Source organism: Dermacentor andersoni, chromosome 3 (genome assembly GCF_023375885.2).
Source record: "Dermacentor andersoni chromosome 3, qqDerAnde1_hic_scaffold, whole genome shotgun sequence".
Lineage (NCBI taxonomy): Eukaryota > Metazoa > Arthropoda > Arachnida > Ixodida > Ixodidae > Dermacentor > Dermacentor andersoni.
Genome location: NC_092816.1, coordinates 22878258 through 22890539, shown reverse-complemented (window position 1 = coordinate 22890539; position 12282 = coordinate 22878258). Strand labels below are relative to the sequence as shown.

The following is a 12282-nucleotide window of genomic DNA, read 5'->3' as shown; positions in this document are numbered from 1 at the left end:
TCCTAACGGTGTGAGAGAGCGCGATCGCATTCGCGTCAATGGCCAAGAGGGGCAGATTGAGGACATTAATATGCTTCTGTCTGCCTTCGAAGGCGAGAGGCGGGTGGTTTGTGCCATTCTTTGTGCTTCGATTACCTCCGTCAGGGTATTGTGAACCCCTAATTGTAGGAGCTGCTTCGTGCTAGTGCTAGTGGGAATTCCCAGTATGCGTTTGATGCTTTTTTCTTATCGGCGCATTAATTTTGGCCTCCTCCGAGCGGGACCAGTTGAGCGCCGATGCCACGTCGTTTATATGGCTCATGAGGAATGCATGATACAGCCTAAGGAGGTTGCTCTCACTGAGGCCTCTTCTGGGGTTCCAGACTCCTGTGATTAATTGGAGTATGTTCTCCGTCTTTGCCTTGACGCGGACAACAGTTTGATTGCTGCTTCCCTTTGCATATAGTATCATACCTAGAACTCTGACCGATTAGACTCTGGGGATCATCTGACCAGATCCCGCATATAGGTTAATGGGAATCTGGCCGAGAGGAATACAGTGTCTCTTGCCCCTGCGGTCTGGTCTATAAAGCAGTAGTTTTGACTTTCACGGTGACAGATACAGTCCCGTCCCTTTTAAGTACTCCTAGGTAACATCCATGGCCTCCTGAAGGACTCGGCCACGGCCCCGTCCACGGCCCCGTCCACGGCCACGTCCACTTCGAGTCTCTTTAAGAGGTGTTCGAAGGACTCGTACTCCTCCGAGTTCTCTCTCGGTGTTTACGAAATACATTGCAGTTTACTACGCTGAACGCCCTAAGGAGAGCTGCGCTAACTTCCAGAGAAACTTCCACAATAAAGTGGTCACTTCACAGATTTTCTTGGTTATTGTGCTAACACAGGTTAGTGTTAGTTGGTAAGAACCACACCGGTTCTTAACGAAGGTCAGATCCGGTGTGGTGTCCCGCGACACTGAATTACCGATGCGCGTGGGAAACTGTGGCTCCGTAACTAGCTCTAGTGAGCAGTTTGTAACAACTTGAAGTAGATTTATTCTTTAGGGAAGTGTCTCACATAACCCCACGCCTGATGCGCCGCGTTAAGGTCTCCAGCTACAACGAGTGGAGCATCCTTTGCTTTCGCCGCCGCCTTGGCTATAATCGACAAGAATGCCTGGTGACGGTCGCTAGGGGAACTGTAAATGTTTAGAGTGAAAACGCTGTTTTTAAGCTTGCTGCTGGAAATTATTTCGATAAGCATTACGTCCGCCCTCGTGTTGCCGAATTGCAATTTGTGCTCCTGAAAGGAGGTTTTCTTCGCAACTAGGACCGGCAGGGGGAGTCTGCCATCTTCGTTTGCCGAGGTAGCTCGGAAACCTGGAAATTACGAAATTTCAGTTCTGGTTTCTTGTAAAAGGATTAACATGTGGTTCGTTCGCCTGTGTCGCGTTAAACTGCTGCAGTGGGGCCTGTCGTCTCTGAAAACTGGCGCAGTTCGACTTCCATATGATAAATTCTTTAGTGGGGCCCGCCATTGTTAATATTTTGGGTTCAAAAGGCCTCTAGGACGCTACCTCTAGCTTCTCTAGTTGCCGCTGGAGCAACTTCATTACTGACTGTTTCAGCGCGCTTAGTCTGCATGTTTTCTAGAACTTGTACTCTAAAGAGCAGAATTTGATTGCCCTTATCGATTCATTAACGGATTTTTGTAAGTGGTCCAGCAAGCATTGCATCGCTGCCTCCATCGTGGCAGTATGTTCGGCTGCCTCCTGCGAGGACGTGGCCCTACGTTTAGCCTTATGCGCCTCCGCTTCTCCATCTTCCGAAGAGGTCTCTTGCTTTTGCTGAAGGTTTGCTTTCCGAAAGGCCTCGAAATCGGCCTTCATCGTTTGGATTTATGCCCTGAGGCTGGCGTTTCCCTGCAAGAGCTGCGTTACTCTGGGGTCTTTCCTATGCTCTGTCAATGTTGCCTACGTTACCTTTTCTTCTTGTTTTTTTTTTTTTTTTGGCGTCTTCTCAGTCTTCGGCTTGACTCGGACCGCGCATGAGGGTCGTTCCTAATGCGCGCCCGGGATTGGGAGTGCCCCTTGGAGCTGGAAGGTCCTGTTGAGTGGGAGCGAAACCGGGCGCGCCCTCTCGAGAGGCTGCGTTGACGAGCCGCTGTCGTCAGTGAACGCGCACGTCCAGGCGCACTTGCCACCTGGAGTCACGTGAACGAACTTCGTCGGCCAGCTGTGACTTCTTGGCGTGCCTGCGCCGGCGTCGTGTTTGTCATACTATGTGGGGCAGCTGGAATCGCTGCTTGCACTTGCGGTCCGCGGTGAGGTGAGGATCCCCGCAGATGGCACACTTTGGCGTGCACTGATAATCTTCGGCAGGGGAGGCTAGACCACATCCCCTGCATTTCTTCCTGCTCGGGTTCGGGCACACATCGGCTCGATGTCCCAAATCGCCACAGTTGTAACACACTTCCACGTGTTTTCTGTATGGCGTGCAGGGCAGCATGCCCACGCCACACATGACGTAGTTCGGCACTCTCATAACCTTCGAAGAGCACCACCACCATCATAGTAGTCTTGAAGCCTCTCACCTCGAGCGCTTTCACGTTCCGTTGGTTAGCAATCATTGTCCGGAGCTTGGCATCGCTGAAGTCGGTGTCGACCTGACGAACGACTCCCTTGCATGTGTTGTCCGAGGCGGCCAAACAAGTTGCCATGTCGCACTTGCCTTCCCTGAGGTGTATCTGCTGAACGGCCGCGTAGGCACACGCGTTCTTACTTGCCGGCGTAGAAATGACGAGAATGTTCCGAGCAGCGTTGGGGCCGTTATGTCTCTACCCACTTCGTCCTGAGCTAAGACCGCCACCATAGGCAAAGCTTGTGTTGGTCGAATCCAACTGACTTTCTTAAAGTCGAGGCCTCTTGTTGGTCTGACGATGATGCGTATACGGTCCCAAGCCATTTTCAGTAGTCTTGAGGCGTTCACAAACTGCTTCATCGCGCTCTGCGGGGTGGCGGTGCGGCGGCCACCTCTCCCGCCATTGTGCGTATCTGTGCTGGCCGTCCAATTCGGAGTCTCCGGCCGAGCCTTTTTGTTCCTGCCCATTGCCGTGGTCCAGCCTGGGCAATTTGCTTTGTCGGGGTCGAACTCGACTCCTTTCACCACCTCAACTTCGGGCATTTCGCCCCACCACGCCGAGTAGGCCATGGCCTATCCCGGACGCCGCGCCGACGCTAGGCTGCGCCCGTTAGAGTGAGCCGACGAACAACGCGGTCGGTAGTTCAAAGTCTCTCAAATTGTCGAAAACCTCACCTATCGACAAAAGTCTGGTATGGGCTGGTTCCTTGCGACGGACTGCGTCGAATGATGCACAACTTTCCAGGATCTTGCCAAATAATTCCCCAAAACCATTTGAAGAAGCAGGATCCGACGATTGCGCGTTCGCACTACTCGGCGCCCCCCTGGCGTTCCCCCTTATTTGAATGTGGAGCATTTTTGCCTCATTCTATGCACCTAGAGGTAGGTAGATAAGTAAGTATGTAGGTAGGCAGGCAGATTTACGTTTCATCCCATCTCCGACCTCCGTAAAAAAAAAATAAATGCATGCCCGACCATAAAATTTGCATGTCTAGCACTTGTGCTTTCCCTGTGACACAACAGGCATCGAACTTTCGAACCATACTTGTCTACCCAAGCGTAATTACAATCATGTCTAGCTACCGACATAGGCACAGCCATCATATCTAGCTTAACAGTGATTGTACACCTAGGTGTGCTAATTACAGCTAAATCAAAAGTTAACCAAGTGAAATTAAGACTTAACCAGGCTAAACCAAGCTTTTGCTTTGCATATCCAGGGTTAGCTGAGCTAAGCCGCAGCCAATTTTTAACATCGCTTCGCAGTACAACTGTCATTGTCGTTTTAACATAGACCGCATGACATAGGCATGGTATACATACGATTGCACAAGACCTCGTTGCAGATTTCGTCACAATGTGCTTCTCTCGCTCACGCCCGTTCGATACCTATGCAGAATCCAGCAGTCGATATGTCATATAAACTCGCGTCGAACGGATGCAGTAGGAATCATGCCTCTGTCGTCACGCGATCGTCGTCACCGTCAAGGTCCTCTTGCTGCGGTGGTCGCGCACACGCGCGCTCGCGCCACGAACACAACTTTTTCCATTTACACAAGCACGTTCGTCCACCTGGCAACGCTTCGTAGAACCCTAACAAAGCTTGACAGCTAGCTACCTGCAAAATGATTCGCGCCACATCTGTTGCCGCAGTGGCTGAGACCTGTGCAATTTATTTCTTATTTTATTTTCTCCTTCTTCATCGAGTACAGACCACCCACAAAATGCGGAACACGCCGCAGTGAGTTAAGTTTTTCTGTCACTTTCATTGGCTTCAGTCAGCAAATGCTTAAATCGCTTTTTTACACCGCTTCTGCTTTAACACATTTCCAGTTCAATTTTATGTCGTTTCTCTGCCTTTTTATGTGTTTGTAGGCAGTATTCTTTTTACTAGATGCTGCTGCTTTTATTTTTTCCTGAACTTACAGCAACTGAACTTCCAGATGGCTCTCTTTATTTTCTATTCTTTGTGCGCATGCGCATTGCCTCCTATGAAGCCACGTGCTTGCTATCGCCAAGATCGACCCACTCGGAGACACATACTATAATAAGTGTATTTACATGAATTGAATTTTAAGTTGCCGTGTGCTTCCCGTGACGTCTTTTGACAACTGTCGTTAGTGTGTTTACGGGAGCTGATATTTCTGGTGCGTTTTGCGGGACCTCTCGCGATTTATCATTTCTGTATTTCTGTGACATTACATTTCACTGTATTTTATGTGATCTTTAGTGCGAGCTGTCATCAGTGCATTCGTGTGATCTGCCTCTTTCCTTTTTTTTAGGGGGGGAGGGGGGGTTGTTATTTTACTTTCCCCACATATTTGTTCTATGTGAAAAAAAGTCGCCGACGCTGCTTAAAAGCGCCGAATTCTCCTAAATGTCAGGTCACAAATAATTTAATTGGAGGTAAAGATGATTCTTATATTCTTACCTCCGATTCATGGTCGACCCTGAGTGTGTACGCACTACTGCCTGCAAGATAAGGGAAAAAAATAAAACACCACCACCACCACACAGCACTTTGGGGTGCCATGTCGCCGCGATATGCTCGCTGTAGTTATACAATAACGACTAGAACAAACCTCTATTTTGCCGATAACTCTTTGCGTCACCCTCCTATCGACAGTGACCCAAAAGTTTAAGCTCTACTCTCTCTCTCTCTCTCTCTCTCTCTCTCTCTGATTTTTCTCGCTCTAAAATGGCTCGGTCGACGCCGCTGTGTGCAGGCGTGCCGGGAGTGCGGAACGTTCGCGAGTATTCGTGCTGTCCGGAGCCGTACATCGACATCACGTACACCATTCACATACGGCGGCGCACGCTTTACTACGGCTTCAACCTCATCATTCCCTGCGTGCTCATCTCGTCCATGACTCTGCTCGGTTTCACGCTGCCCCCCGACACCGGCGAGAGGCTCACCCTGGGTAAGTGCCTCTCTCGACCGTTCTTCCTCAAGGGCGCTATACCGCGTGTCCCGGTTAACGTTAGCCAAGTTGTTCACCAAAGGAAAATGCGTGGAAAAAATATGGCGCAAGATAAAATTATATGGTCCACGGTGTTCGGTCGTCAGAGGCGTGACGATGGAACAGTGTAAGTCTTAAAATCCTACCTTGCACCATGTTTTTTTTTTTTTTTTTCTTGAGCAGCTTGGTTAGCGTTAGCTGGGACACCCTATATAGTTGGTGACAACTCGAGAATGCAGTACTTAGCGAGTATAAACCGCTGTACAACTCAAAAGATAATTTATTTAAAAAGGTAATTATGTTGCTCATTTCTTTCAGAAGTCCATTACGTTCGCTCATTTGCTTGACGTTACAGAAGGATGCGAACTTCCTCCAACATCGGGAAGTATGTTTTGGAGCGCGGAGGCGAAAAAGGCAGATACAATGCACTTTTGTGGGCGGGGGTCATTCTGGGTAATCTTTTGGTTGTCGCAAGAGCATAAATATGTAGTATGTCACTATCGCTCTACATCTATTTAAGCGCCTTATAACATTTTAAAAAATGACACATGGCGCTCTTTGGCCATACCTGGCATCTGCTGCAGCTGAGCTATGGGAGGCTCCACATCAACTTGAAAATTTTGAAGGAATTAAAAACGAAACAAAGAAAGGAAAGCACCACATGGAGGTGCCGGAGTCCGAACCCTAACCCAAGAGTTCTCGCATCCAAAGCGAGCTCCATAGCTCTGAGCTACACCTCCAAGTACGAGAGCTACCTTGTTAGCCAAGCAGCGTAGGGCGCATGCGCAGTAGTAGCTTTACAGTATACGTGCCAAGCTTCCAAGTGACGTAAATGGCATATAAGTGGTAACGGTAGAGTGATAGCAGTAAGCTAAAACTCTCTTCTTGCACCCAATCGTACCAACACCGCTCGGTGCAGCGAAAACTGAAAGTGGCAACAGCCCACACTTGAAAAAACAAGAACCGGAAGAAGAAAAGAGCCATAAGCTTACCGCCCCTCATCTCTACATGTACAGTGTTGGTTGACTCGAAGGATCACGGAAGAATTAGCGCAGCACAATCGGCAAGCGTTGCTGCTGCCTCTTTGGCATATATCAAGCCATATAGCACGTCATAGTTTGGTGGCACCGCCACCAGCTTTCGCTGGGCTGCGGGGGCTCCGGGTGCGTGCACTTTATCGCGCTTCTCCTTTCCTTTTTTTTCTCTCTTCCTCGTTCATTTATCCACCTCTTCCTCATGCCCAGGGTAGCAAACCGAACTTTCCTCTCGCTGAACTCTCTGCTCTTTCTCTCCTAGAATTGCCCACAATTTACTTCTCTTTTCCCACAGTTAGAGCAAAGAGCCTCATCAGTATTATATACGCTATATCTTTAAAAGTCTTACTTTATGATAAAAGGAATAACCTGCGGGCGTCTAGGAACAATTTGAGCTGTCAGTTTGAGCTTTCAGTAGATCGACCACGGAGAAATGTGCGGAGTGAATTCGTTCTGGTTCTTTGCTATTGCATCTGCAAAAGTTAAACGCCTCCACAGTGGGAGATAAAAAAATCAGTGTACCGAATTGATCCTGCTTTCGTCTTGCAGTGCCTGCGAGAGTTTTCTAAACCAGATTGCAATTACACAGGGCCCATCACTACCTCTCTTAATTAGCGCTGTTAATAAGGTGAAAAATATTTATAACGAGCGTATTTAGCAAGAAACTCGTTCCACCCATCTTGACTTACCATCAGCTCAAGAATTTGTGGTCGAAATCAGCATTAAGAGGTACTTTCAGCTCGGGAATCAGTACGATTAAACGCTCACTAAACGCCGAAATGCTCTCTCATTAAGTAACGGTTCAAATATTTTTTTTAAATGTCACATTCTTAAAAAAGTAGGCCGTATGCTGGCAACTGATAAAATAATTTTGGCAGGCCTTTTATTTTCTTGTGAAAGAAGCTTGCAGAATTTCTATTCAGTTATATATTTATAATTTCTCCTTTAACACAAATAAAAAAAATATATCGCGCTTATGAAAACAGCATAATACTTACAGTTCGAAGTTGGAAGGGGGCCCTGTTTCTTCGCGCGGGTTACCGTGGCTACATGAGTTTCGGGAAATTTACATTCACAATACACCGATGTACCTTAGGGATATATGCGCAACTATCAAAATGGGCCCTCTTCAATTGCTCCTAGTAAGTACCGATCACTCAGGTCCATTTATTTTCTTTTTAACATGGCTTATAATTTTTTTTTTTGAAGTCCTGCTATCTTTTTCAGTGTTTATAGAATCATTTGAACGCTTAAATAAAACATAAGTAACTGGGACAGGACTTTCTCTTAAGTCAACGATTTTCATTAAGCTCGGTTCAGCGATTACTCAAAGAGGGTATTTCTGCGATTCACATGTGCTTGAACAACAAAATAATGTAGTTGGTCCAGAGCTAAGGATTTCTATTCGAAGTTGATATAAAGTGATTTTGTTAAAGTTAATCGCAATTCAAATACTTTACTATTGCTCTAGTTTGACCCTGCTGTCGCATCATGTATTTTTTTTTTTGTGTGTGTGTGTGTGTGTGTGTGTGTGTGTGTGTGTGTGTGTGTGTGTGTGTGTGCGTGCGTGCGTGTGTGTGTGTGTGTGTGTGTGTGTGTGTGTGTGTGTGTGTGTGTGTGTGTGTGTGTGTGTGTGTGTGTGTGTGTGTGTGTGTGTGTGTGTGTGTGTGTGTGTGTGTGTGTGTGTGTGTGTGTGTGTGTGTGTGTGTGTGTGTGTGTGTGTGTGTGTGTGTTCTTTTGTTTCTGCGCGCTGTATTGACGATGATGCTGAAGTCTTTAGGACGCGCCTAATGTGCTGACTTAGTGAGCAACTACATCAGCTATAGTTCCGGAAGCGCAATACCCTACTGAACAACGGGAAGACACTGCCGTAGTAGACCACCTAACCAACTTCCATGGGTTGAGCATACCAAATGGTCATGTCTTGTACAACATCTTATTCGTACGCTGTTTCATTGCGTGGATAAATATTTTCTTACCCGCTTTTACTCGCAAGCCTTTTCTGGTAGACAAAAATAATAATAGTTACCCTTATTTCGTTTAATAACAGAGGATGTAGGGCGCACACTTTAATAATAATGGCTATGTCAAGCTGTCAGTTATGGCACCTGTTTCTTCTAGTTGTCATCCATTAGTTAAAAGCCCGCTTCTTGCGAAGAAAGTTCAAATTTCCAGAGTACGGCGCCCATGTTTATAGGTATGCCCACTCGCTTCCGACGAGCATTTAATTCGTTGCCACCGACAAAGAAGAATACGGCAATGGAGTTGACATTTGTGATAGGAGCTGTCAAAACACGCGGCTGAGAGCAATCAGCCCGAAGGGATAGACATAAGCAATCCGTTAGCGTTCCTTAAAAATTGTGAGGTCGACAGCGAAGCTGACTCCTGCGGAACTAGTTGCCGGCAGAACGGTTAGCATAAACACGAGCACGCCATTCGAAGGCAGCCAAAACCGAGGTCAAAGGTGGAAGGGATTTCGAGCAAGACGAAAGACCGGGTATACATCGCGGCACCCTGCCCACGTAGAGCGGCTCAAAAGCGAGAATGTTGACCGAATCCAATGAGCGCATTATGACAGTCCGTGCCTCGCTTGTTCCTGTCCCCGCTGACGCGTGAAAAGCTTCCTGAAAAGCCACCGGTCACCTGACGCCGGGGCCAGTCTACGCCGCTAGGCAATGCTGCATGGTTTTTCGCGGCACACGGTATATAGGCCACCGAGTATAAATAAAATATAATGAAAGGAAGGAAGCCGACACGGTAGCGGTGGTAGGACGGCGTGGCGTTTCGCCTATTCCCTCCAAGCGCCCACACAAAAGGAAGGAACACACGGAGCGATCGAACGCCCGGAGGGGTCTTTTTTTACGTCTCCCCGAGCTCCGCATCCCTCTCGAGAAAGGTTAGAGCTGCAGCCAAGAAAGCCGTTGCAGTCACTTCCGTTCTGCTTGAGACCTTGACGCCCCGAGACGGCGCGTATACGTACACGGGAAAGTGGTTCGTGCGGCGAGCGCGGAGGCGAAGCGAGAGAGACCGGGCCGAGCGAACGACGGCAGACAAGGGGAGGCTGCGCAGCGCGCGCTCTCGGTCCGTAGCGATCTCTCTCCAAGTGTTGGGAAGGATCGTCGAGGTCGGTCTTTTTTTTTTTTCGAGGCGTTCCGGCTCGCCAAGAACGCCGAGGGGATGAGCGCTCGACGATGCAGAGTACCGATAAGCGGGCGAGGGAAGAAAAGCCTCCGAGACACGAAAAGTTTATTTCCGAGGAAGCCACCTGCCTCTCTACCTCGCACACGCGCACGCACACGCACTATAAAAGCCAGCAGAGAGAGAGAGAGAGTTTCGGTCCCACCGGTCGATGTCCCGACGACAACCGCGAAAGATTTCATACCCTCCCTACACCGCGGGCGCGAGGCCTTTCCTCCCGAAAGGCTTTATGGCTTACCTGCCGTCTGGAGCGATATTTCAAAAGTGTCCTTCCCCGAGCTTGCTGCCGTTGTCGCCGCTGTTTCGGTGGCTTCTTGGCGAACAAAAAAGAAGAGGGGGGAGGGGGGCAGATTTCTTCTATTCTCCCTCGTCATCGGTCGTGTATGGCTGGCTTACCGACGACGACGTCTTTGCGTGTCCCCACTTGGTCGCTTTTCGATCGCCGCGAGTGAATCTGTGAGGGAACGAGCGGTCCGGCCCGTCGCTCCCGTTTCCCTCGCTTTGATTCCAGGGGATATAGAACGCTGGTCGAAACGAGACTCAGACTATTTTGCAACGTTCGTTGGGCACCGGCGCGGCCACTTTGGTACCGAGATGTAGTTTTATTTCCTCTCTTTCTTTTTCGCCTTTATTTCTTTACGAGAGAGAGACAGAGAGAGAGAGACGAAAAGCAACACACAAAAAGAATAAACACGGTTCGCAAGGTATACTCAAAGTGGGACTTTGGTAAGGATTGCGGGAATGCTTGGCTTCGCCGTCACACGACGTCGAAGCATCTCAGAAAAAATGTGCGCGACGACAGAGTAAAATCTGTACGGCTATTTCTTCGTTTTCGTTCTTGATCTTTGTTTTTCTGACTTGCAAGCCGAATGCCGCAGGATAAGATTTGCTTTCTCGGGGAGGAAAAATAAATGCGATGAAAATACAGCACTACTTGGTTGAGAGAGAGACGAGAACATTGAACGCGTGCAATATTTCTTGTTTTCGTTGATGGAAGGACATTGCTGTAGTGAAAACCCATTGCAGTAGTCGTATTGTAGCAGAATTCTAAAGTACTGTCCAAATCGACATCGTTGATAAGAAGAGTTGTGAGAGGCCATTCATGCAGCCTGTGCAAGAAGAACTAATGATGTTGTGTTTAAAACTTATCATTAGTTCCGTCCTAATGGTTCGAATTTTTTTTTTTTTGCACTTGTCGGTAAAGTCGAAAGATTCACTAACAGCTTAATGTAATTCTTGTTGCCACTGCATTGTTGGTCAGTCCGTAGCACATCAACTCTCGTTCAAATTTTACTGTTTCAAAAGCTACGAATGCGCAAATAAACTTATATAACTGTTGCCACAAACGGTCAGGCTTTCCTGCAATTCGGGACAATTGCATACCTTTATATCTACGACCCACGATGTTTTATTTTCTCCTTGTCGGAAACACTGTATATTGTTGTCATACCTTGAGAGAAAAAATCGATGTTTTCCCAGTGCATTAGGCTTGGACAGCAGAATAGACACACATGTCTAACGCGCTGGGAAAACATCGATTATGCAGCACCAGCTAGCAAATCGCTCACCCTTAGTAAGAGCGAAAAACCCGAATCGTTTCGTTAGATAATGTCACGCAATGCAGGTTTGGTAGCACATATGCAGCTTTCGGATATCCTATACATCTTGAACGAGAGAGAGGAATGGATAAGGAAAAAAAAAAAGGAAGTACGGGTGGGTGTATATTCCAAGTTCTGAATCCGAATCGAATATTACACACTAACTATTCGTATTCGTGTTCGAGAAGGAACAATTTGGTATTTTCGAATATTCGAAGCGAACCATATATTTCGCTACAACCAACTGTTAAAATCGTGTTACGTACTGTTCTCAAAGTATCCTGAACTATCGGAAGATAACGACAACTGTTTTCCAAGCAATGCCGAAACAAAAATGGGGAATGCACGCTTGTTTTCAGTTTCGCGTCGGTGGCCCATGAGTCAACCAGTCATTTTCGCTTGTAGTCTCAAATTTAGTGATTCTCTCTCTCTCTCTTTTTTTTTTTTTTTTTGCAAGTTAGTCCTGTAACAATTTCACTTTTTACGTCACAATGAGGGATGTTAACCTTGCAATGGACCCTTCTACAGTTGTTTATGGCTCAAAAATCATCTAGCAGCTCCTTTTTCTCACGACTTCTAATATTTTTTCGGCAACCATTTATGTAGCATACTGGGAAAGTTAATCATACAGCAACCAATTATTCTTTACAAGCTCGTTTGAAGCCAGGCTCTAAAGACGTTGAGAGGCTATTCATGCAGTCTTTTTAAGAATAATGATTTTGTGTTTAAAACTGATCACTTATTCCTGATGCTTAGCAATATTTTTCAGCACTAATCGTGATGTAAAAGCGCGGTACCCAATTATACCGAAATAAATATTCTGCTATAAATATATGCGTCTACATTAAATCATTTTATATTCGATTCGATGTTCGAG

General features: G+C 47.2%; 1 protein-coding gene across 1 annotated transcript in view; it reads left to right on the top strand.

Annotated features, from left to right (window-relative positions):
- The window catches only part of LOC126518996 (neuronal acetylcholine receptor subunit alpha-7-like), a 353751-nt gene that overhangs the window by 319329 nt on the left and 22140 nt on the right, over positions 1 to 12282 (top strand). Inside the window, exon 6 of the mRNA XM_050168610.3 lies at positions 5342 to 5536. Coding sequence (XP_050024567.1) covers positions 5342 to 5536 — 195 coding nt within the window. The remainder of the gene's footprint in view (positions 1 to 5341; positions 5537 to 12282) is intronic.